The 27,024-nt window shown below is 43.9% G+C and overlaps 1 protein-coding gene across 1 annotated transcript in view; it reads left to right on the top strand.

Annotated features, from left to right (window-relative positions):
* Positions 1-323: 323 nt before the first annotated feature.
* Positions 324-27,024, top strand: part of NTRK1 (neurotrophic receptor tyrosine kinase 1) — a 342,566-nt gene continuing 315,865 nt past the window's right edge. Inside the window, exon 1 of the mRNA XM_086945321.1 lies at positions 324-618. Within this exon, the coding sequence (XP_086801447.1) occupies positions 443-618 (176 nt within the window). The 5' untranslated portion in view covers positions 324-442. The remainder of the gene's footprint in view (positions 619-27,024) is intronic.

Raw genomic sequence — 27,024 nt, 5'->3', positions numbered from 1 at the left:
CCCCGGTCCTTTTATTTGCCTCTTTCCTACCCTCCAGAAATCACTCGAGTCTCCTTGGACAGAGCGTACCCTCTTTAGCAGCGCTCCTGAGCTTTGCCCGACCCTGTTTTGGGATGGAAGAGAACATGTTCCTGGGCTGCTGGTCGGACACGTCCACTGTCTCCCAGCTTCGCTCCCTGCCTTTTCTTCTCTGCGGGCACCACCCCGCCCGTCCAGCAGGTGAGCCCTTTTGTTGTGTCTCTGGAAGCCCCGCCCCCGGAGCCTGGAGCATCGCTCCCAGAGATGCCTGCACACGCGCTCGCATCCTGAGGGTAGCAGCCGCGGCTGAGGCAGGGCGGACAGCGCGCAGTGTGTGCAGAGCGGGACGGGGCAGCGCACGGACGTGTGGAGGACGCCGGCCGCGGAGACGAGGCAGGGATGCTGCAGTGAGGGGACCGGGGCCATGAAGTCCGGAGGGAGCCGGGTGCTGGGGGCGCTGCTGTGCCTGGCCGTCCTCTCCGCCCCGGCGGCCCCCTGCCCCGAAGCCTGCAGGTGCTACGGGACCTCGGTGCAGTGCCTGGAGCCCAACACCCTGCGCAGCTTCGCCGTCTTCGGAGATATGGAGAACCTGACCGAGCTGTAAGTGCCACCGACTTTTTCACTTTTCTCTATTAGTATTAGCCCGGTGTGTGTTGCGCTTGTGTCACTTAGCCTTTGAAGGAGTGTCTTGTTGTATTCGCTCACTGCCGAGTTCTGCTGTTGGGGTTTGCTTAGCGCTTCCAACCCTGACTGAAAAGGGAGGCGAGTGTCCGGGACGGTAGTGACTTGAGCGGCGTCACTCGTGTAAGGCAAGAGTGGAGATGAAACCTTTGGTGCCCGGACTGTGTCTCAGCGCACCAAAAAAGAAGACGCGTGGTGACCCCTCTCTGTTGAGCACTCAACATTTGCACAGCAACTTCTGGGTGTCCCAGAGGCCGACAGAGCCGGGCAGGGTTGCCCAGGATGACACTGTTATTAAGAGAGGGCGTCGGTAGGAAATCAGGTCTCCTTGTTTGACTCCTTAGGCGTCTCTTCACCCTTATTCCATCGGTCACTGAGATTTTAGGGTCCGAAGGGCGGGGCTCACGTTCATCAATCTGTACATTAAGACCCCCCATCCACTCTCACTTCCCACCCTCCCATCAACTCCCACCCACCAGGAATCTGATAGAAGTGCGTTCACTCTAGAAGCAGCGCATTTCATCTTCACTACCTTCTAGAAGTCTGGGGCTAGGAAAAGAGGATGTACCCCTAAATTGGTGACCCCCACCCCCCTCTAGAATATAACAATGTTGTGACTGTCAAGGAGAGAGAGTTATTGAGTAATTTGGTTTTAATAATGCTACTATGTGCCGAGCACCTGTTACGCTCCCAGGCATCCCCCTGCTGACCCGTACGTAACCCCAAGAAAAGACTTCTTATGCCGCAGATTGGGGCGCCCACGAAATGTACAGCGATGTTCTAGTCCAGCAACTTTCGACGCGTGCGAGCTTTTCCTTCGGATTCAGAGGCAGGTGTGGCGCGTGAAGAATCCCCCTGATTGGCCCCAGAAGTCAGGGAACTAATCAAACTTTTCAATTTCACTGAGAGGTCTGTAAACTGAGAGGCACTCGCGAGCCGTCTCTCAGCGGTCTGCCTTCATAGCGCCTTGAAGAGTGTTTGGTGGGTTATTGCGGGGGTGGAACTGGCATGGGGTGCCACGATGTTGCATGGGCTGTGTGCCACCTGAAGTGTTCTTGTGGTGGTGTCTGTGTGAGGGGCGTTGCTGCTCTGGTGTATCCGGCCCAGTGGCTGGGGTTGGTGGTGTGTTGATGGTTGTAACAGTCGGCAGTTCTACATGGCACGCAGGCTTGGTGCCCATGAAGGGTTTCTGGTGGTGGTGTGTGGGAGTGGGCATTGCCCCAGCTATAACTCGTAGCACTGGAACTCCGGGCCCTGGGAAGGTATAAGGAGGCGGGGGCTGCGACTGGGACAATTATGCCTCCATGGGCACAGACAGTGGAGTTCTGTGCCCAGGGAATGTTTATGGTGTTGGTGGGCACAGCCGGCTTTTGCGCTTGTGGGGCCCGGTGCAGCAATCTTTGTTGGCGCCCCCCCCCCCCCCCTCCCCAATGCTCTCCTCCTCACCACCACCCTCCAAAAGTGCCCTCCATGCCTTCATTGCCCCTCTTTCATGTGCATTTCATTTGTTTTACTGTGCCTTGCATACCAATGTAGGGTGTCAGCATGCTCTCTATCACTCATACATTATATAGAGACAATGAGTCATATGTGCTCAAATCAATGTATAGGGCATGTTTACATAAGACAATGAGGATTACAAGGTGTGGGAGGTACGTCACTCAGACTGGGAGGCATTATATCTGAATAGCGCTTGCTCTGAAGAAAAATAAAGTCTGGATGTTAAACGTTAACACAGTGAATGGGGTTGGATTTAATAATAAGGATTTATTTGTACCCAAATAAACTCTTTTTAGCAACCTCAGGAGGAGGACAGACTGAGGGAAGAACAAAGCTTCTAAAGCTATTCCTTGCAGTTTGCATGCAGCCCTTTGTTGCCGGTTCATAGCTCGCTGTGCCATAGTAGACAGACTGTGACATATGAACAGCAAGTGAGAAAAGGATGGCTGGGACAAAATCAGAAATCTACCTGACTCTTTATGGAAAATACAGTTCTGTGATCTGCATGTTACTCGTACTTTGCAGCAGGCAGCTTAACCCCCTGCGCTACTTTATGATGAGTCAAAACTGGGACTAGACAAAGCAGGTCCATTCATCACCAGAGTCATCTTGACATGCTGTAAAATTACTGGAAACTCAGTGAACTCTGCAGTAGAATGAATGAATGAATGAATACTTTATTGTTTGGTTACTCAAAACCATTACATTAAAACCAAGGTACTGAATTACAAGACACAAAATTACAAAAGTTAAAATCAGGAGGGTACTCTGCAGTAGGTGTTTTCAACCCATAAGATATATCAAAATAAAATGCCCCATCTGGGTGCCCTGTGCAATGGCACGGGTCGCACCGCCCTAATGATGGCGCGGATGAGGAATGGGAAGTGATTACAGAGAAAAAGCCTACCCAATGGCTCTGCGATTCAGCGTCTTTTGAGGGATTATGGGCGTATTTTGTGGAGGGTGGTGGGGCTGAAGCTCTGAAGTCCAAGCAGGGCCGCAGGGCACTGGGTACCCGTATAGGGTTTGTGTCATTGAGGTGTGGAGAGGGCACAGTGATGCCCAACAATACCCCGTGAAATTTGAATTCTGTGCCCATGGTTGATTTTTGATGGTGTGCGGAAGCTGGCAACACTGCCCTTTTGTACCACATGGCACTCTGATTCCATACCCATGGATTACTCGTGATGCCCGCCGTGAGTGGGAGGGTGCCTAACAGCCGGCCTGGCTCATCCTTCATCAAAATATTCTGCCCTTTGGTACCTTAGATTGTAGGTGTGTATATAGTGTGCATAAGGTGTATTTCTTTCCCATTTCATTATCATATTTTCCTAGGAAGGGCACTCCTCAACGTGATACCATAGGTAGCATACTTTGGGTGCACAGGATGTTTAAGTTTAGTTTATTTTTCGACCCTTACTTATAGATTACCTCACTACCTGCAGAAATTATTTAAACTACAGCCATACATCTGGTGTTGAGACTGCAACTGGCCCCTATTTCCCCCGCTATTGATGAATTATTTATGGATTGGAAATAGTTTACTTATGGTCTCAATCCTGAAGAGGAAAGAAATTAGATCTCTGGGCTTTACACTTACTATCGTTCTGGATATCTAGTCCTGGCCATGTCATGAAATACTGTTTTTAAAGTTCTATACCATTGTCATATAGAGCCCTGTTGCGCCACGTATAAGAAACTACCAGGATGTTTTGGATGAGAATTAGCCAACTAATGAATTACTTATTTGCTGCTCCCTGACAAAGGAATTGTGGGTATGCTACCCCACTCCGAAACGCGTGTCAGCGATTTCCTTCTCTTTCTGCTCTATGAATCAATGAAATGAATTATGATATGTATTGATATGTTTAGTCTAGCTATGATGCATAGCGCTTTGATACCCTCGGGTGGAGCTAGCGCTGTATAAAACCTTCAAAATAAAAAATAAATAAAATATGTCATGGAGTATGATTGTTTTGTGTATGGCTGTTAGTTGTGTATCTGGGGAAGTTTGAGTGCACTATGAGGTAGTTATTTAACTTGCTCTTGGGGCTCTAAATTTGTTGAGATTTTGCAATTAACTTGAAAGCAAATGACTACATTTATATATTTCGAACAAAAATTGAACAGAACTTTTTTGGGATAATAAAACAATGAATAATGAATGTAGTAGTGGGACAATGTATTTCTTGACGATGGAGGTATTTCCCGAATAGCAATTGAATGTTAAGGAGAGGTGATCTGCTGTTGTTGTGCACAGGATGTGGTACCATGTTTTTGCCGTACCCCCCTAATGTGGCAGGTACTTGCTGCTGCCTACGAGACTTCCAAGGGAGGTAGGAGCCCCGGGTGCTCAACACTGAGGGTTCCACTTTGCCTCCACGCTCCAGAGTAACGGCTGACCAGGAATAGAGGTTCTAGGGAAGACAACGCCCAGGATCACACAATCCTGGAAGCCAGTCTTAGAACACAGGTCTCTTGGCTAGTTCCAGCTGTCTAACCACCAATCCAACAGATGTCAACAAGACGCTTTCTCTTTCTTTGCTTCTTCCTTCTTGAATCACTAGAATCTAGTATTCTCACGGTTAGTTCCCCCTGGTTGAGTTTCAATGGGTGTGTATGAAGTGATGGGAGCAAACCTAATTAATGAGCAAAAGCACACAAGAGTTTTAGGGTATGTTCTGCAGAATAGGCGGTTGGACATTAGACATCAACATTGCGAGTAACCCCTTTTATAAAGGCACATGGAATAGGGTTCAACCAAACCCATGCAAATGCCAAGGGGATACATTTTGTATTAGCTGGACATTAGAGACATTTATCCTTCCTGTATCTAGAACACATTATCGTTTTTATGTATTTGGACTATAATCTTTGGATGGTGAGATAGGACCATCAACATTCACAATGAACTAACTCCAAAGCAGGGTGTTGTAGATTTTAAAGATTTAGTACACCTCAACCAACCAACCACAGAGATAGAGATGTGTTGGCAGAGGCGTAAAATTTCCAAGTGAAATCCGATGAACACCTCACCACACCCGACTTAAAGCACCCATACCCAATTATTTCCTACAGAATACATTTATAGGAGGGTGTAACACCGCAAACACCCCCACCGCCAAGCTACGCCCAAGGGTGTTGGGCATCTTGTTTATGAGTGCTGTGTGTCAGATGTTACTCATTGCTGAGTTTGGTATAGTATCTTGCACAACGAGCCCGAACCCATGAGGTGCTCGGCTAAGACTGGACCTAAGAGTAGATTTTGTATCCATCATTTTTCTCCCTCCGGGCTCGTGTGTTTGCTGTGATGATATCGCCATCTGGGATAAAGTCTGTTCTCGTACTACTGCTTGGGGCTGTTCTTTGTAAACTTGTGCTGTAGTAAATGCCTAAACCCTACCATGCAGAAAATTGCACATCAAAGTTTTCGGTTTAAAAAATGTCTTGTGAGCCGTGGGTTCAAAAATCACCATATAGATCCTCAGACTGGTCGAAGACCAGTGGCCTATTTGGCAAGGATCTTCGTATGAGCAGGCGCGGCTTACTCATGTAGCACTCCTGGCTCATGCATGGTGTCATTACTAAGTCTGGTGTACTTTCTATTGGTTGTATGTTAGAATATATATCAATCCACTGAAAAATGTCCTCAATTTCATGCGCACAAATATCATTCCATTGGGTATTAACTTTCTATCACTTATGCCAAAGGGCTATATTTACGTAGATGTCAGTCAGAGCATAATAGTTACGTGATACGAAATTGTTAGACCACATTACATTTTTCTGGGTTGTAAAGTCTCTGTCTTGTCCTTCCTTCTCTTGAGCTGGACACCGCCCCCGACGAGAGGGCATTTGTTGAGATCTCTGTTAACTGACCTGGAGGTCCCCTCACCTCAGAAGACTGCTTCCCTTCCCACAGGCCCCTTCCTTCTCCAGTGACACCCCTCCCACCGCCCCGTCTCTTCCTACTGCTAATCCCTGGTTGCAGGTATCGTTTCTTGAGAGGCCACACACTGCCTTAAGGTGAGAACTACTCCTACTGTTGAATAAGAGCTTCAGATGGATGTTTCTTGGTGGCCACCTTGGTGATTTCAAAGCCATGTTCCTGAGGCCTGGCACAGCAGAGATGACACTTCCTGCCTTCTCCGTTATTTAAGCGAGGACTAGGGCCGGCAGTGTGTTGTGTCTATGTTCAACAGAAATTGGGAAAATCTCCAAAATTCATTACTATAGCTACGCTCTTAACTTGCACTCACATCACAGTAGTTTATTTCGAAACACTTTATATATAAAGATTTAACCAGCCCTTGAACTCATGACCCCTGTTTGCAGAGAACTGATTTTGTTATTAAATATTGAAGATGTATCGAATTATTCTTTATTTTAACATTTACACAATACACTGTCCGCCCTAAGCCTCCCTTAACAGAACACGTAGCTGTGGGTATTGGGGCAGTGCCCACTTCCTAGGGCACAGAGTGCATCCACATATCCGTCCAGTTCTGGGTGGCGCAGTCCCTGGTGTCCCACCCCTCTCCTCCGCCAGAACCCTGCCTTCCCCATTAGTTTGAGGGGTTTTCCCCCCCACCCTGCTCTGTACTTCCTTCGAGCTCCCTCCTCTTAATTTGTGCCGGTGGTTGCAGGTAGTCGGCTCTGGCACTCATTTTTTTTAGAACTAGTCTGTGTTGATTTATCATCATCCGACTTTGACTCGGACGAAGAGAGAGAACAGTAGGAAATGGAGAAAGAAAGAGGGATATTGGAAAACTGCGAGGAAGAGAGAAAGAAGGTGTGACAAGAGCCCGCCAGGGTGAGAGGACAGGACAAGCCAGGAAGTGTGGGTGGTGAAAGAAAGAGGCGTGAGGTGGAATCTAGGCTAGGCATCTGCGGTCCAAGCGTCCGGCCACAGTGGCGCCGGGCCCCACAAGCTTTCGGCCACAGCACGCATTGTTTAACATATGAGGCGATCTTGCCCCCACCACCCCGCTCTCTTTATTCCGACCTCCGTCCTGTGCTGCCCTCATGAATGAGCGCAGAGAGTTTCGTTGCTCGCTCCTGGGTGGCCGCTCTCGGTCGCTGTCCTTCAGCACCTACGGTGCACTTTGCTCGCACGAGCGCGGTTGCCATTTTAGTAAGTTGCGACGATACAGTTCCAGTGCGTGTGCCCCCCTATTTGGCCATATATAGTCCTGGGGAGATCTTTCCTGCGTATAACTCTCAGATCGATCGCCAAGGCTGAAATAAGAGCACAGAGTACGAGCACAATGTGGGATGGGGCGATGTACGACAGTAGAGATATGACACCCCAGTGCAGTCAAAAATGCGATGTTATGCCTCTGTGACATCCCTACAGAAGTATTACGTCACAGTGGAGAGCGCTTTTACCAATCACATTAGGGGTCGAGGACGGCACAATGGCGCGTTTGTGTTATTGTATCCCCGCGAGGTTGCTTTAAAGCTCTTTCAGAAGAGAGTAGGGGTGGGTAAGGGCAGGGCTTGAAGTGGGATGAAAAAACTGGGGGGTCTCTCAAAGGGGCGTGTCCGGTGTAATTAAAGGCGTGGCTCAAACCACGTAAGCTGAAAATCTGTGTTTAGCATAGGGTGCCACGCGACTAGTATTTTGCTGTTTCTGTCATTGCATCCAGAATTCCAGATACATAATACAAGTAACATTCACCTACAAGAAGTCAGGGCTATTGGCGTTGTCAATGGTCGCTGGCTGCATATGAGAAATAAGCAACAACTACGGCGTCGTGTTATATAATATGAAAATGCTTCTATTCTGAAGTGAGAATGGGAAACGAACGAACTTTGAAGTTACGGCAAAGACTTGGAAGGGTGGGACTGCAGCAGAGTAAAGATTTATGTTTTTTCACCCTGAGGGCGAGGGCACAAATGGAGAGCCCGTTAGGGACCCGTTTTAGCACCAGCTGAGCACCAGCAAGACCCGGCCCACTTAAAGCCCTGAGTAAGGGTAGAGACTGGAGAGCATCCGGCCAGTGGCACTGTCATTTGCCCACAGCCCTTTCCGCAGAACCAGGCTTGGCCCTGGGAGGAAAGGGTTCGACTGCCAGCCTCAGACAGATGGGCGGGGTTTTAGCTGGTAGCATTACAAGGGTGCCGTGGAGCCCTTTTACAAGCAAGGGAAATGGGCCACCGACTGCAGATTGGGAGAAAAACACAGCAGAATCATATTTAGTGGCCCCCTAATGTCTCTGGGCCCCGGTGGCACTGCACCAGCTGCACCTTTTATACCTACGCGCGAGTTTTAGCCCTCCGTGGACCAGCAGGGTATCCGAGAGGATCATATAGATTTGTTTTAACAACCGAACAGGACGTTTTTCCACTGCAACAGACATTCACGACCCCACAAAGAGTGTGTGTCGTGACACAAATCTGCGACATCTCAATATATTGCGCCAACACAGATTATGGGGAGGGCAATTGAGCGAGTACCACGGCTGGGTAGATACATAGCTTCACGAAAGATGCACGCTGGTACTGCACCGACCTGTTGCGTCGTAATAGGGTGTGTGTACTACGGCACAAACGCGACATACAATCAGATGGATACCTTTGATTCGCCGATTTAGGACACGAATCGAGTGTATGTCGGCCCAGCACCTGGGGGTTTACAATAAGACGTATAGAATCAAAACACAGATCTGTGACAACAAAACGTCACAGATCTGTATTAGCATAATAGGGGTTATGTCACTATGGCATAGATGTGCCATCATACGATACATTATGTATTTACAACAGATGCGTATGACGTCACAATAGGGGGTATCCCTCTACAGCAAAGATCTATACAATCCCAGTGAAGAGAAATGAGCCACCTGTGATATCACGATAGTGGCGACGTATGATATATTTTCTTTGTGATTTTAATATCAGGGGTACCTCTTCTGTAGTTTTCCGATGTTACCACACACTGGTACCAAGGTGCCCAGCGATGAACTAATTTGCCCAAGATCAAAGAACTTGTTCAGATGTGAACGAGATTAGCAAAGCTGGTGTCTGGAGATAGCTGTAGCTGAGCCATCTGGGAATAGCTCTTTTCTAAAGTGGTCCATGACATCCAAGGAGACTGTATAATGTACTATCAGGTATCTATGACATCACAAAATAATCTGTTATACCCTAAAGGCCATCTATCACTTCATAATAGGGTATACTATATCATATTGGTCACCTGTATCATCAAATTAGGGTTTAAGATGAACGTATCACTGTAACGTCTGTGACAGTTTCATAGGGCATATTACAGCCCGGTAGCATCTAGGACAACACAATAGGGTGTCCCATATCAAAACATAAAACACACTATCTGAAGGGCATTTAAGCATCACAGTACATAATACCATATACATACACAAATGCATGTAACATAGCAATGAACACATGTAACATCAAACCCTTCTATATCGTATTGCAATGTGTATAAATGACATGACGAAAGGTACTATATGGCATCACAATAATACTGAAGTGTAAAAGTTGCTTTTTTTATCGTGGCGTGTGTCTCGGTAGCCTAGCACACAGGCGCTGTGCGTGGAGCTGGGTTTCAGGCGCCAAGAGGGGCGTCCAGGGTGTCTGCCGAACAGAAGCACCAGGGGGCAGCTGTGCATCACATACGTTTCCAAGCCCCGGGCCTCCTGGGCAGGCGCAGTCTCCTCAGAGAGGAGCCCCCTTTGTGTAGTGACATTCCTCCCAGGAGAGCCAGGCCCTGCTCGCCTCCACCTGAGGGAGATGAAAGGGCGGGGCTCCTCCCTGCCCACCTGAAAGAGGTGAGGGGCACCTCCCTGCCCACCTGAGGGAGATGAGGAGGCGGGGCACCTCCCTGCCCACCTGAAGGAGGTGAGGGGCGCACCTAAGGGAGATGAGGGGGCGGGGCACCTTCCTGCCCACCTGAAGGAGGTGAGGGGCGCACCTGATGGAGATGAGGGGGCGAGGCACCTCCCTGCCCACCTAAGGAAGATGAGGGGGCGGGGTACCTCCCTGCCCACCTGAGGGAGATGAGGAGGCGGGGCACCTCCCTGCCCACCTGAGGGAGATGAGGAGGCGGGGCACCTCCCTGCCCACCTGAGGGAGATGAGGAGGCGGAACACCTCCCTGCCCACCTGAAGGAGGTGAGGGGCGCACCTAAGGGAGAGGAGTGGGCGGGCCACCTGAAGGAGGTAGGGGGTGAACCTCAGGGAGATGAGGGGGCGGGGCACCTTCCTGCCCACCTGAAGGAGGTGAGGGGCGCACCTGATGGAGATGAGGGAGCGAGGCACCTCCCTGCCCACCTGAGGAAGATGAGGGGGCGGGGTACCTCCCTGCCCACCTGAGGGAGATGAGGAGGCGGGACACCTCCCTGCCCACCTGAAGGAGGTGAGGGGCGCACCTAAGGGAGAGGAGTGGGCGGGCCACCTGAAGGAGGTAGGGGGTGCACCTCAGGGAGATGAGGGGGCGGGGCACCTTCCTGCCCACCTGAAGGAGGTGAGGGGCGCACCTGATGGAGATGAGGGGGCGAGGCACCTCCCTGCCCACCTGAGGGAGATGATGAGGCGGGGCACCTCCCTGCCCACCTGAAGGAGATGAGGGGACGAGGTACCTCCCTGCCCACCTGAGGGAGATGAGGGGGCGGGGTACCTTCCTGCCCACCTGAGGGAGATGAGGGGTGGGGCACCTCCCTGCAGGGTGGGTCACCTCGAGCACGCCAAGTACAGGCCTAGCCCAGAGAGACTTCCATTGAATCCAGCGCCCTCGAAACAGGTGTCCACGTGCTCATACCACACGTCACTCCCGCCCGTTTCCGGGGCGGCACGTGGACTCTCGAAGAAAAGCTGACCTCTTTTCCCTCCGCTTCAAGGCCGCTTGTCCCCAAATCCGTCACGCACACAAACACCGTGCTGATGTACAGCGAAGCAGCAGGCTCCTATACCGCCGCACAGGGGGCAGTTTAGTTAACCTCTCACTCCAAGTATGAATATGATGCTGCTGTGGATTCGTATACCATTTGTGAAAAGTAATAATGATAACGACAACAGCTGCGGTTAATATTTCTGTTATTATTATACCATTATTATTATTGTTCATGTTTTTATTGTTACTACTATTGTTGTTTTTATTTATATTATTATTAAGATTAATATTATTAAGATTATATACGTGTTGCTGTTGTAACTGATGATGTGTTGCTGTTATGGCTTGAGTAGAGTAGACTTTTAGCTAATACAACAGCTATGGTGTCAATGCTTATTGTTTTAAAATGATTACACTTGTAATTATAATGCTATTAATAATGACCTTGGCAGTCAGAATAAAGGGATTGGCACCTCTGCACAAACCCCAGCAGGGGCTCTTCCGGTCATGCGTGCTCTGTAGCTGTCAGGTGGCAGCTCACTATACATAGCAGAAATAAACATGAACTCGAGGGTATATAGATATCGCTCGGAAACTTGGCGGCTTGGCGCAAACTATGCACCAAATGTAAGCAACTCGACTGCTGAACGATGAAAACTGCCCGGAGAAGCGCCCCCCCCGTCTTTGTGACTTGAGACAGGCGGCTCCGCGCAGCCGCGGAACAGGGACGGGAACCTGAAAAGTATTTACAAAATCCGGAGTTCTTTACCTATTAGTTTGTCCATGTGGTCACAGCTGTGTGTGGATATTTTTGAGACAAACCTTCTGATCAAGAGTATCAAACCGCGAAGGCAAGATTGAGTATATAGTGTTTGCATTGATTTAAGATCCATATCTCATTTTATTATGTTTGTTATATGATGCTTATGTCAGGTCTTGCACGTGCTATGCTATTTTATGTTATGTCCTTCGAAAAGTTTTAACTTTATTTAATGTCATTTCATATTGTTATGTTATGCTAAGTTTGTGTTACGGTGTCTTAGATTGTTTTTACGTTAGACTGTTTTGCATTGTTGTATCTTGTTTTGTATGTCTAGGTTTATGTCATCGCGTGTTATTCGTTATCATATATCAGTTTATTTTTATGCTGGTTTGTTATATATGGCACACCGTGTCTTGTTGTATCTGGCCTTATGATATGTTAAACCCTGCAACGTAGGTTGCTTCGCTATTGCGTGTTATATTTTTATGTTATGCTGTTGCATTTTTCTGCTACGATTAATTAAGGGGTGTGTTCACTTTTGGTAGTCGGTGGCACAGAAGGTCTCAAACACTAAGCCGACGACATCGAAGTATACACATGTTGGACTATTTACTGTTGGTGATCAGTAGGGATACAGACCGTTTTTTCTCCTCTAGACTGTATGGTTCCTTTAATGCGCCGATTAGGTTCCATCGAGGCGCATGGAAGATCCCTGATTAACCGTGGGCACACAGAAAACCTGTAGGTTGTATTTAATTTAATGGAGCGAGGTGGATGCTGGGACCAGGATTTCGTCCTCCAATGCACAGATGAGCAGTAGACTGCTCTACACCCCAGTGGGAACAGGGCAGCAGGTTCCTCTGTCCGTCCCTGAACCTCCCCCTCCCTCCCCCCCACCCCCCTCCCCCCAAACACACAATCACACATACACCGCTCCCCGCACTTTACTCGGCCCGTAGCGCCGCTGTCCCCGGGTATACAGGCCTCGGGCGGAGTGAAGGTCGGCCCAGCGGGCTATGCCGCCTGCCCCCCTCTGCCCTTGATGCCCCAGGACCCGCTTGCCCCCCCTCTGCCCTAGGTACCCCAGAGCCCGCCTGCCAGACTCGGCTCTCACTGAGTCCGATAAGTGCCAACTCAGAGCTTTCTCTGAAGCCCGACCGAGGGCCGGGGTGACCCCGGGCATTCCCCGCCCGGCGTGGGCCTAGGAATGTGTCCATCATGCTCTGAACAGTAGACAAGCTCCACGCAGGACTCCGGAACAAGCGCAGAAACAGAGGACGGACTGCTCGTTTTCCCAGAACCCCACGGTATTCCTGAGAGCTGCTACGCTGGGGTCACACCGTGGGGTCCTGATCCCTGTGATTGGGCAGTGCTCTGATGTTACTGTGTCACTGCGCGATGCTGAACAAAACAGCATCAGCAAACAAGGCCAGCACAATCATTCTTGAAAGTAAAAATGAAAATTTTGGAAAGAAACAAAAAAAAGTTGAACGAAAATGAGGGAGCGGAAAGTACAGTTCACGTCACTAACCAATATTCTGGCCAATTGAATACAATAGATAAACAGTGGTAGAACTCAATGGCACCCAAAATGAATTCAGGGTGGTAAGAACTGATCCAGGTTTTTCTGCGCCGCACTGACTTGCTGTTTCTCCCTTCATTAGAAGGGGCTTAACAGACGTTGGTTCAAAACTTTTTATACTATGGAAGCACGTTTCTGCGGAAGTCCAACAAAGTAGACTACCCCTCGGGCTGTCTGTCTTCTCTTTTCAGGGCAGTTAAAACTAGTCAGCTTTTTTTGGGGGGGGGGGGGGGGGGGATGCCACGGTGGTTTGCATGACGTAAGTCCCCTGTGCAATGGAATAGACAATCTAAAAAGATGGAATGGAATGTTATCTAGACCAATTCCCATGGATGAAACTATAGACAATGTATCTGTTTCCAAATATGGTGGAGCCTCCAAATAGCTCCATCGATAATGCAAATATCGCTCTTAAGCAACCAAAATACAAATATTAGCAGTGTGGACCATTCACTATGGTGCTAGTATACATTTCTGATCTATATATCAATTGCTTATGCTCTACTCTTCGTGACCCCACTGCTCAGAACTCACCAATAATCACAACACAGTTAGACAAAGGAGAAAAGGAGCATTTTGTTTCCACGTCATTTGCACGTGATTTACGGCTAGGATTCGGACAAAGCAGATTACACCTGCTGGTTTTACACCATTCTACACATTAGAACTGGAACGTTTATGGGACACTGTTTACCTCATGTTTCTCCTACATGAAGACACTATGCTTTTTTTAAAGATAAATTCAACCCTGATGAAGTCCGTTTTGGAAGAAACGCGTTGACTGGGCTGATGTACATATGTAACAAACTTCAATAAAGCGGATTTGAAATCGATGAACAAGTCTCCCCGATGAATATCATTGATATCATGAATATCATTGATATGAGCTGTGTCTCAATGTACTCGGAGTCAAGTCCTACACATGTGGAACCAATATGCTCCTTTTCACCTTTGTCTGGCATATCACTCCTAACACTACTCTGTAACAAATTAGAAGTCAGTGCCTCTAAAAAGATTAAGGCCTCATGAAGCTATATATTAATTTGTTTTTTGTAACACCACACACTGCAATTAACATTTCAGAACAGATGAAAGAAAATCAACTTTGAGCAAAGACAACAGGGAGATGATGGTGGCCGGTGAGCAGGTTTTAGAAAGGCAAAGGGCAGGGTAGGATGGCTACTAAGATGCGGGAGTAAAATGAAGATTTAATTTATACCAGGCAAAGACATTGTAGACATGGCAGCTTTCAGGTTCATCTTGGATTTATCAGTCCCTTCACTCCGGCACTTTGAGCAGGTTGGACTGGACTAAAAAGGGCTGACAGGTCAGTGTGTTGGCCACTTTTCTAGCTATCTTTGGGCCTGTTTTAATTCTGGTGGGCTGGTCTGTGCTGTTAATTTCCCTGATAATGTAGAGAGATTGCCTGCAGCAAGTACATATTCTTGCAGTAGGGCTCATACCCTGGAAAACGCAAAAGTTCAACAAAGCCCAATTTGACATTGTGGGCCTCTTTTTTAACTCCTTGTTAATGTATTGTGGGAACCTTTATGATAGAGCACGGCCTATTTTATGTCTCAGTCCAACCTGACTGTCAGTGTCATAACTGGGATCTGAACAGTTATCCCACTCGTCAGGGCTTTAAGTGGGCCGGGTCTCACCGGTGCTGAGCACCAGTACTTTTTTAAAGGGGGCCTCGAAACGGGTCTCTATCGGGCTCGGTTTTGTGTCCTGGCACAGGCGGTCCATTTTTTTCCGGAATGCAGTGACAGCGGGCACATTGGTGTGCGCGTTCTCACGCTGCTCACTTCTCACTAGTGTTGAATTTACCGCATGACGTCATGCCAGGTGAGCGTTGTAGGGGAAGGGAAATCCTTTACAGAGAGTCATTTTCTCTCTGAGTTTCCTTTCTCTTTTTGAAACTCAGGAGCAGCAACATTGTCATAGTGTCACCAGGGCTTTAAGAGGAGGCTTTTTTAATATTATATAAAAGCCATAGTTGCTACTTATTTATCTTATGCAACTAGCAACCATTGACAAAGGCAATAGTCCTGACTTGCTGTAGGTATGATACTTGTTGTGTCGTATATCTAGATTCAATGACAGAAACAGCAAAATACAAGTGGGGTGGCACACTATGCTAAGCACAGATTTTTAGCTTGAGTGTTTTTAAGCCACGCCCTTAATCACAGTGGCCACACCCATTTGAGAGACCCTCCAGTTTTTTCATCCCACTTAAAGCCCTGCCTCTCATTTTAGTATGTGGCCAAGTCTAAATTCTAGTGTAGTGGCGGGGGGGGGGGGCACTGTGTGCCTTTCCACCCACACAAAGGGGTCCCCCTAGCTGATAATAGCGTTGTGCTGCAATCAGAGAACCACACAGTGATATTATAAGGGAATTGCATCAAACCTGCTGTTTGTGCATACATTTTGTTTCTGCCAGCCCAATTCAAATGGTTCCATAATGTGTTTCTCTTAGAGGATGAGAGATCTGAATAATTCTGTGTTATTGTGTAAATGTATTTGTGTGCAGCCGTACATAGATTGTAGGGGTTGGAAGAGTTACACCGTGCACCAATAAGCCAAATTTGCTAAAATCTCAGATTTAAAAAAGTTCTGCGTGGTTACTCTAAAACTTAGACAACATTTCTGCCTTTTCAGGAATCCACAAGGAATTGGGGGATGTTCCTGGACATTCATGAAACACATAATTATCCAAGAGTAATATGCATACAGAAATTGGACAGTCATAGTACTTCCATGCCGGAAATGTAACACAGGAGTGCATTTGCAGTTAAAATTGTTTTTGCTTTTTTCCACCAAAACAAAATTATTTTTCCCAATGCACTTAACCCAAATCAATTATTGGAAGTTCCATCTCTCTACACCCCTCGAAAGGCATTTACTCCTGCAGGATCGGACTGGGCTACAGGGCAACTAGGCAGTGCCTGTTGGGCTGGTCTGACAGACCGGTACAGAGCAGGAATATCGCCGCAAAAATATCGCCTAACATAAATATCGCCGCAAAAATATCTACAGGAAGAAATATCGATGACAAAAATATCGTCTGACCAAAATATCGACAGACAGGTAAGTAATATCGTTAACATTAATATAGTTGTAATAAATATCGTTTACAAAAACATAGTTTACAATAATATCGTTTTTTAAATAATTATAAGTAATGTAGTGTTTTTAATGATTATTTTTAGTCAAAGTACTATTTTTAGTAGTATATTATTATTTAATAATGTATTTTCAGTTGAATTTAGTATTAATAGTTCCGTAGCGGGTTGTGGGTTTATAGGGGAGTAGGGTGGGAAGTAATTTAAATATAATGAAATAATACATTAATTAATGTTTTAAATGAATATAAATAGTGTAATAAATAATAGTTAATTATTTCAATTAGTTAATTGAATAATAATTATGTAAATAATTGTGTTAATTTTTTAATTATTTTTAGGTGTGTGTACAGGATTTTTTTAGTGAAAATGTTTTTGGGTAAAGGGGTATTTTTAGGGTTCAGGGTCAGTTTTCAGTTTTTGGGTAAAGGGGTATTTTTAGGGTTCAGGGTCAGTTTTCAGTTTTTGGGTAAAGGGGTATTTTTAGGGTTCAGGGTCAGTTTTCAGTTTTTGGGTAAAGGGGTATTTTTAGGGTTCAGGGTCAGTTTTCAGTTTTTGGGTAAAGGGGTATTTTTAGGGTTCAGGGTCAGTTTTCAGTTTTTGGGTAAAGGGGTATTTTTAGGGTTCAGGGTCAGTTTTCAGTTTTTGGGTAAAGGGGTATTTTTAGGGTTCAGGGTCAGTTTTCAGTTTTTAGGTAAAGGGGTATTTTTTGGGTTCAGGGTCAGTTTTCAGTTTTTGGGTAAAGGGGTATTTTTAGGGTTCAGGGTCAGTTTTCAGTTTTTGGGTAAAGGGGTATTTTTAGGGTTCAGGGTCAGTTTTTAGTTTTTGGGTAAAGGGGTATTTTTAGGGTTCAGGGTCAGTTTTTAGTTTTTGGGTAAAGGGGTATTTTTTGGGTTCAGGGTCAGTTTTCAGTTTTTGGGTAAAGGGGTTTTTAAATATAATGAAATAATAGATTAATTAATGTTTTAAATAAATATAAATAGTGTAATAAATAATAGTTAATTAATTTTAATTAGTTAATTGAATAATAATTATGTCATTAATTATGTTAATTTTTTAATTAATTTTAGGTGTGTGTACAGGATTTTTTTAGTGAAAATGTTTTTGGGTAAAGGGGTATTTTTAGGGTTCAGGGTCAGTTTTGGGTTTTTGGGTAAAGGGGTATTTTAATTATATATATGTATTATTGTTGTTATATAAAGTAATGTGTAAAATTAATTTATATGTCCACATTTATTAAGTTTATAATTAAAAAGTGTAGTAAATTTGTTTGAAATAGTTAAAAAATAAAAGTAATGTAATGTATTTTGTTAATAGTACTTATATTTATTTATTATTTAATGTAATTTTAATTATTTTAAAAAGTCGATATTTTTGACATCTATATTAATTACAACGATATTTTGGAGTCGATATATATGTACTTACCTGTTTAAGTATAGGGTGTCGATATTTTTGTAAACGATATTTTTGCAACGATATTTATGTCAGCTATATTTTTGTTATCGATATTTTAACACCCTACCGACAGACCAGTGTGTCAGCCAATTTTTTAGCAGTTGTGGGCAGGTATTATGGCCAGGTGGGCCGGTTTTTACTGTTGATTTATCTGATATGACCACTTTTTAGTAATCTGCTTCGCTAGTGGAGGGGGACTTTTATTTTGGTGCCCAGGCCAATTTTATGTCCCAGTCCGACACTGTACTCCTTCCCTTGACGAGTTAATTTGTGCATGGTTTTAGGATGAGAAACTGTCAGCAAAGTTTGATTTCTTCGTGAACCTGTAAATCTGTGGGTGTTAACCAACATTATTTCGCAGGCCTAGTCAGAATTGTCTGAAAACACACTGGTATACCCAGGTTCGGATGGCACAGGTAGGAGTGGTGAGGCGGGGCGGGAGGTAAGGCGGCGGGGGGGAGTCAACAGACTGGGTTGATAAAATGAAAAAAAAAAAAAAAAGAAATAAAACTACTTACCTTGCGCTCACCGCATTTCCAACTTGGTGATGCGGCAAGTGCACGGTAGGGGTTTTTATTTTTTTTAAATTACATTTCACCTATCCTGTCGTCTGTCGACTTCCCCTCCCACCGCCCTGCTCTGCCCCACTACTCTTACCTGGGCCGGCTGCACCTGGGTCTATCTAGTGTTTTACATCATTTTTCCACTCTGGAAGAATTTTACATTGAGCAAATTACCTTTTATGAGGGTATAAAGTCACTATTCTTTATTCTATAACTCTAATTATGTCCTTGAAAATGCATTTATTCACTCACCTGGATTGGATTTAGGAACAGGAATGGGTTTTCAAATCAGCCCAATAGAGTACATGCTCCCTTAGGATTTTTGTTTTCTTTCTTAACCTATGTGTGGATGGGAGAACTGCTTAAAATCTTACACCAGTAACATGATGTACATTTATCATACATCGATGCATGCCATCAGCGAGGCAGAAAAAAGCAACTCTTGCTAATAAGCTATTCCAGGTGCACAGTGACCCTTTTATTGAGAAATACCCTTGCCAAATCTTTTGTGGAGGCAATACCCATCCACCCATCCCATCCATCCACCCATCCTTCCTTCCATCCATCCATATTTATTTTTAATTTTAATAATTATTTATAATTTTTTAAAATAATAATAAAAAATCTAATGCCAAATACAGCTCATCTCCTATTGCTATGTGCATTTAACTCAACCTCATTATTATATAGGTTTTTGGACCTAGTCATCTGAGAGGACTTGATATGTGATATTGAAACAGAAAGGTTTGTTTTTGGTATTGGGATTTGTATTATATACCCATATATCCTCGTAGATGCTTTTGTGGGGGCACAGGAGACGGTGGGGAAGTCAATAGACAACTGAATAGGTCAAATGAAATGAAAAAAAGAAATAAAACCACTTACCTTGCGCTCACCTCATTTCCAACTTGGTGATGCGGCAAGTGCACGTAGGTGTTTTTTTTTTTTTTAAATTAAATTTCACTTATCCTGTCGTCTGTCAACTTCCCCTCCCACCGCCCTGCTCTGCCCCACTACTCTTACCTGGGCCGGCTGCACCTGGGTCCATCTAGATTTCACATGAGCTTTCCACTCTGGAAGAATTTTACATTGAACAAATTGCCTTTTATGAGGGTATAAAGTCACTATTCTTTATTCTGTAACTCTAATTATGACCTTGAAAATGCATTTATTCACTCACCTGGATTGAATTTTGAAACAGGAATGGCTTTTCAAATCAGCCCAATAGAGAACATGCTCCCTTAGGATTTTTGTTTTCTTTTTTGACCTACGTGTGGATGGGAGAACTGCCTAAAATCTTACACCAGCAACATGATGTACATTTATTATACATTGATGCATGCCAACAGTGAGGCAGAAAAAAGCAACGTTTACTAATAAGCTATTCCAGGTGCACAGTGACCCTTTTATTGAGAAATACCCTTACCAAATCGTTTGTGGAGGTGACATCCTTCCATCCACCCACCCATCCATCCTTCCTTCCATCCATCTTTATTTTCTATTTGAATAATTCTTTATAGTTTTTTTAAAATAATAATAAAACATCTAATACCAAATACAGCTCATCTTCTATTCCTATGTGCATTTAACTCAGCCTCATTAATATATAAGCTGGTAGCACAGTATGCATCTTACAGAAATGTAGACTATTCTTTTGGAACTAGTCATCTGAGAGGACTTGATATGATATTGAAACAGAAAGGTCTGTTTTTGGTATTGGGATTTGTACTATATACTCATAAATTCTCGTAGATGCTCTTGTGGGGGCACAGGGGACGGTGGGTGGGAGGAGGGCAAGCATCATGGTGCTTTATTTGAAAATAAAATACTCTTAATCTATTTCGAGGGGGTTGGAGTAGTCCTTCATTAATAAAATGCACCTATAGTCTCTGAACATCAGTACAACAGTTATGAATTGTAGGGATGGTGGGCAAAAACGTAGTTTGTACATACGTTTGAACGGATCACTGACATAATATCGACTACAAAAATATAGGCATTTAAAATATCGACTCCAAAATATCGACTACCAAAATATCGAAGTCCTATCTACAAACAGGTAAGTACAAAGATATCGAATCAAAAATATCGTTTAAAAATATGTACCTTGTAAAAATATCGAATTTATTAAAATTAATGTAAAATTAAAAAAAATATTAAAAACAAATAACTAAAATATACTTAAATATACTTAAATAACCTTAAAATTCTTAAATAATTAATTTAAGTTATAAAAAAAATACAATTTTATTTGTTAAAACACATATATATATAAATAATAACATAATATTATTAATAAATATACAATATTATTACCGTAGCATAGCAAGAGTGTTAAAATTACTATTCCCACTCCAATGAGAGCAACAGTAGGGAAAGCGTTGGATAGCGTTGCAGTAAAAATTACTATTCCGACTCCAAAGAGTTCAACAGTAGGTAAAGCGTTGGATAGCGTAGGGGTAAAAATGACTATTCCCGCTCCAAAGACTGCAACAGTAGGGAAAGCGTTGGATAGCGTAGGGGTGAAAATTACTATTCCCACTCCAAAGAGTGCAACAGTAGGGAAAGCGTTGGATAGCGTAAGGGTTACAATAACTATTCCCACTCCAAAGAGTGCAACAGTAGGGAAAGCGTTGGATAGCGTAGGGGTAAAAATTACTATTCCCACTCCAGTGGGTGCAACAGTAGGGAAAGCGTTGGATAGCGTAGGGGTAAAAATTACTATTCCCACTCCAGTGGGTGCAACAGTAGGGAAAGCGTTGGATAGTGTAGGGGTAAAAATTACTATTCCCACTCCAGAGAGTGCAACAGTAGGGAAAGTAAATACTTCATATATTATATAAAAAAATATAAATTAATATCTATAAAAAATTAATTAAAAGTAATTACCAGTTTAATATAATATAATAATTAATCAATTAAAATTACAAATTAAAAATAATTATTACAATTAGTTACCTATTAATACAAATTAATTACAAATTAACAATTAATTAATTAACAATGAAAAATTAATTAACAATTTATTCAAATTAAATACAATTAAATAGATTTATTTATTTCATTAATTATAAATAAATTACTTCCCAGCCTATTCCCCTATTAACCCACAACCCGCTACAGAAAATAAATTAGTAAAATTAACATAATTAGCAATTAATCAATTAAATAAAATTAATTGGCAATTAAAATGTAATTAATTACCCATAGAAAATTAATTAACAATTAATTCTAAATAAATACCAATAAATAATTTTACATATTTAATTAATTATAAATAAATTACTTCCCACCCAATTCCCCTATAAACCCACAACCCGCTACAGAAAATAAATTAGTAAAATGTACATAATTAGCAATTAATCAATTAATTAAAATTAATTGCCAATTAAAATTTAATTAATTACCAAATATAAATTAATTAACTATTAATTAAAAATGAATACCAATAAATAAATTTACATATTTAATTAATTATAATTAAATTACTTCCCACCCTATTCCCCTATAAACTCACAACCCGCTACAGAATTAAATTACGCAAAAATTTAAAAAACAAAATAAATACACACTTTTCACACATATAAAATTCAATATTATTAAAAATTCGATAATTTTAACAACCTATATTATATACTTCGATATTTTAACTTTCTATATTTTTAACATTCGATATTACATTACTAACCTTAAAAACGATATTTTTGATGTCTATATTCTGTCCATTCGATATTTTGTCCATTCTATATTTTAAACTCGATATTATGTCCATTCGATATTTTTTACTCGATATTTTGACTGTTTACCGTTTCAACACACTGCGATATCGTGTGATTAAAACCCGCTATAGTCTATCTTTCGGTTGAGAGAAATCCTGAATTCCATATACTATTCTATAGTGTGAGGCCAGAGGGAATATTTATGTCATGCATTCAACATGAGTTGATGCCTTGAGTGATACCAAGTGATGGAAAATAACTTATAAGCACCTCTGAGACTGACAGAGAGATTGCGATCCAGTGGTACCAGCATCAATTATTCATTTGAGCATCTGTGGAACTGTGTAATGTTAATGTCAGAGAAAGCTGGAAAGTGAGAAGGATGGAGTTGGAGTGTGTCCTATGTCTGCCCAGTAGGGTGCTAAGACAGTTAATGACCATAAAAACATGGAAGGTCATCTCTAAGTGTGGTTGCATCGTCAGCATATGGAACCCCTACTCAATCCCGCCCTGACCAAGTGTTGCGCACCAATTGTTTAGGGTTGTATAATATGTGAGTTTATGCCCAAATTCCCGGAGGGCTTTATCATGAACTTCTAATAGGGATGTGCATTCCAATACCTTACATTCCTGAGGCAAGACCTTTTGCCACATTTGTCTAAAGTAGTTAACATTCGGATTGGAGAAGGAATCTGTTGTGATAGCATGACCTAGTCTGGAGATGACTCCTCTGAATTCGCCCGATATTTGGATGTTTGTCAGTTTGGGTGAAGTAGCAAGTGATGGAGGAATACATCCCATCCTACATTTTAATTTGTGCTCCATTTGTTATTTACAGTTTTGGGTTGCACCAAGGGGGTGAGCAGGGGTTATCTTGGAAGTGTAACTCCCTTACCCTGACTAGAGTGGTGAGTTCTGCCTGGCTTAGGTGCTTACCGTAGCCAACTAGAAACCCCATTTCGAACAGGTTACATCATAGCTCTTAGTGGGTGGGTGCTGTAGGGCCTTCTGATACATATGATGTGTCTTAAATATGGCACTCTGGGTCTTACACTGTGAGTTCATCAGTTGGACATAGATGGGGCCTTCTTAGGTAATGAGTAATCCAAAAGGCAGCTCGCAGTGTGGTGGTACAAGACTGGTGGATACGTTCAGAAGGCAATATTATGGTTTTTGAAAAAGAAATAGGAATACCGATGAGGCTCATACAGATATAGACAACTTTCAGCTGTTACGAATGTGATCACCTTAGCATATTCCATTGACTTCGGTAACAGGACCTTAAAAACTCTAAAAGCATAGGCAGTGCCAGGAAAAAGCAATGAAAACAATCCTTAACATAACCCGCATTTCCATAGCTGATGTTTAAAAGGGCGGGCGAGAGACCTCCATCAGGGTGTGAATGTGTAAGTCGAATGTCACAGGGTACCACTGACCAATGCACTTTGAAAGAGAGGAAGAAAAGTAATGGAGAAGGGTCAGCAGTGAGCTCAGAAAGATTGAAGCTACTGTTCTCTTCTTCCAAGTGTGATGGTCACAGGGGCTTCAGAGCATGGAAGAGGCCTCTGGGGCACAATTAGTGGATAGCTAGATTAACAAGGGGTTCATACAGCAAAGCTTCCCATTACCGCTTTCAAGGAGTATTTCCGGATATGCTACATCTTCTCCAGGTTTTAATTGTAATCTAGATTTGTCTTGGCACCCAGCAAGGTCTTTATCATTTATTTTAGTCCTTCTTTTGCTGAGCAATATTGTCAGGAGTGAGATTCCTCATGGTGATGATGACTCATATTATGGGTGTCACATTTTGATTAAGATTTCCTGTTCTTTATCCTTCATGTACACCCATGTCTATAATTTCCATGCTATCAGGAAGATGCTCTAGATATGTCCAGTTCTGAATATTTCTTGGTTTTTCCCCTATTGTGATGATCGTTGTCGCAGGCTCAAAGAGACTGATTTTTGTTTTCCATTTGCAGATCCTGGGCATAGCAATAGGACGGCTTTGATTTTCAAGTTAGTTTCATAGAGAAAGTTAATTGAGATGTGAATTGTATGACGTTCTAGGGTGTAAGAGGCATGCTTTTTTATGCTTCGATTGGATGTCTCACCGGTTTGTAGTTTAGGAAACATGAGCTGATCAGTTGCGGACAGTTTGATTCGGTGGTCTCCCAGGATCTAACACTATGGGCTCACAGGAATTCACGAGTATGAGAGAAGTCTATAGCCAGTCTATACCCAATAGATGCGGCAGAAGTTACAAAAAGTTTCCCACAACTTGTTTTTTGTATTTTCTGGGATTTTGTAAAATCACCTGTTGTGTTATCTTGATCTTTCTTCTTAATCTGCGAATTTTTGTGCCACTCATCCTTGCCCATCTGATATTTTGCTCAGTGTGTCCACTAAATTGAAAGGAGGTGATTTATTATCTGATAGATTTAGTTTCCAAGGTTCCAAGGTCAGTTAATTTCTCATTACCTTACAGATTATCCCACTCCTGTGATTTCTCTCATCATTTCCAATGGGATTCCCGAGGATTTCAGTGATGGTGCTACTGAGATTTGCTGGGTTCCTATCATTGCTTCGGTGACAGCGATTGCTTGGATGAGTGATTGTTTAACTTCGCCCTTGTTTTCCCTCATTTCAATAGAATTCTGTTAAGTATTGTCTAGTGATGCTGGAAATGCCCGAGGAGCCTGAGGATGTCTGCCTTGGCACCTGACTATCAGAGAGTGGCCAAAGGTTAAGTCCTCTACATCCCCCTGCCTCGTCCTGAGAGGAGTAAGGACTGTGTCCCTCCCCTTAATAAATTTGGTGCGCCCACTCTTTCCAGGTGAAGCTAGAAGGTGGTGACGAGCCGCTCTTCCTTGCTGGCACCCCGCTGAGGTCCCCTTCAGCGCTCTGGTGCTGTTCCTGAGGCAGCTTTTACCTTGATTGCTACTGTAGTTGAGCTTCGAGGTCAGCAAAGGTCATCAACAGCAGCCTTACCCTTCTTGGCCCTTTTAAGTACACTGCACACTTATGTTGGGTTCTTCACAGGAGATTGCTGCGAGGCCTTCAGGGCGCTCTAAGTGGCAGTCCGTTCCAGTTTCAGTATTTTGGTTCCCACAGCGGTGGGTACCTCAGAATCAGTATTCTAGCTTATCAATGTTTAAAAACAAGCACCATAGTCACATCGCCCTTTCCTCGCTCCCTCTCAAGCCAATGAATGCGACTAATCGATGTCTCGATTGAAGGGTAGGTGTTCCAGCGTGGCGGGCTGCTCAGAAATTCAGTCGGACGCAGCCATGTTGGGTTAGGCCAAGCTATGCCTCCCTCAGTTTTAATTTATTTTAAAGTTTGCTTTTGGTTACATACCATACAAAAAAAACGTTAGAGCGGTAAAACAGAACTACATTTCACAAATCATTTAATTTACGTATCTGTCTATCCATTCATGTGTAGTGAAGGCCGACTTCTCCGTTAAGGTGGAGGAGCGTCGCCCAACTAAAAAATTGCCCCCAGAGATAGAAAAAATAAAATGGTAATAAAGTTAATTTATTACCATTTTATTTTTCAAAACCTCATCCCGAGCCGAGTGTCAGACCAGAGGGGGGAGGGTGCTTTCTGATTTCTGCTGCTGCCAGACATGTGGAGTTTAAACCTCTCTAACCCAGCTGTCTAAGACAACTGGGTTAGAAACAGCATAGGGCTCCAGTGTCCTCGAGAGAGGCCGCTCCCTCCAATCCTGATGCGGCTCTCATGCAGCAAGAGAGCAGCGCCAGGATTGGTTACTGCAGTTTCCTGGAGCCTGCTTGCCTGCCTGGAGAAGACCAGAGCGTGGAGGAGGATGTCTTGCCAGGAATGTAAGTAGATTCATTTTTTTGTTACCTTCTTTTTTCACTATAATTTTTGTCCCCCCACCCACCGCCCTCCTTACATGCCAGTCGTCACTGTGTGTAGAATAAAAAGCGATGTGATTTTACCAGGGCACAAGTCGGGGGTTCACATGGGTGCATGTCGTCCACACACTGTTTTCACAGGGTGGACGCCGTCCACCCTGCAAGAAGTGGGCCTCACTGAAATATCCTGAACTTGTTCTGGTGTAATTTTCAGGCTTTGGGACACATTCAGCAGCACGCCGACACCTTGCCTGCGCAACGTGCAGGCGGTGAGGGGGCTATCGTATTTCAGACTCCAGCTGGGCCCATAACAAAGGCCGAATTTAAAGGCCATCAGGACTCCTTTTGGTCCACTATCCTAGTTGGGAGCAATCTGAGTGTCGCACCCAGGGCTCGAGTCGTGGTACCACGTGAGTGGACGGCGTCCCCCCACTTATTTTACCGGGTGGACGCCGTCCCCCCTGCCAAACAGCTGGACTTCACTCTTTGGGACGGGGAGCTCGGCACCTTTCATGACATCACTTCCTGTCGTGACGTCACTTCCGGTGACAGCGTCCCCCCACTTCTTTTTTTTACGACTTGTGCCCTGGTCGCACCTAGATGCAAGGGGGGGGGAGAAACAAAGGCACACAGCTTGTTGTCGCTTCACAAATACTCGAGAGACATCCTTTTCACGTTGTTTAATCCCTGTATTTAAGAGCTATGTATGCACTGTAAGAATGCAAACATGCTGATCTGTCCCAGTATTTATACAAATAACATTTTAAATATAATTATTTTATTTTTTATAGGCACTAATCATCCCAATGCAGGGTGTCAGAGCGCTTTATTTCACACATGCACATTATACATCGAGAATAAATCGTATAAGTTTGCAA

Source organism: Lissotriton vulgaris, chromosome 12 (assembly GCF_964263255.1).
Source record: "Lissotriton vulgaris chromosome 12, aLisVul1.2, whole genome shotgun sequence".
In the NCBI taxonomy this organism is placed as follows: domain Eukaryota; kingdom Metazoa; phylum Chordata; class Amphibia; order Caudata; family Salamandridae; genus Lissotriton; species Lissotriton vulgaris.
This window is presented reverse-complemented; position numbering and strand designations above follow the sequence as displayed.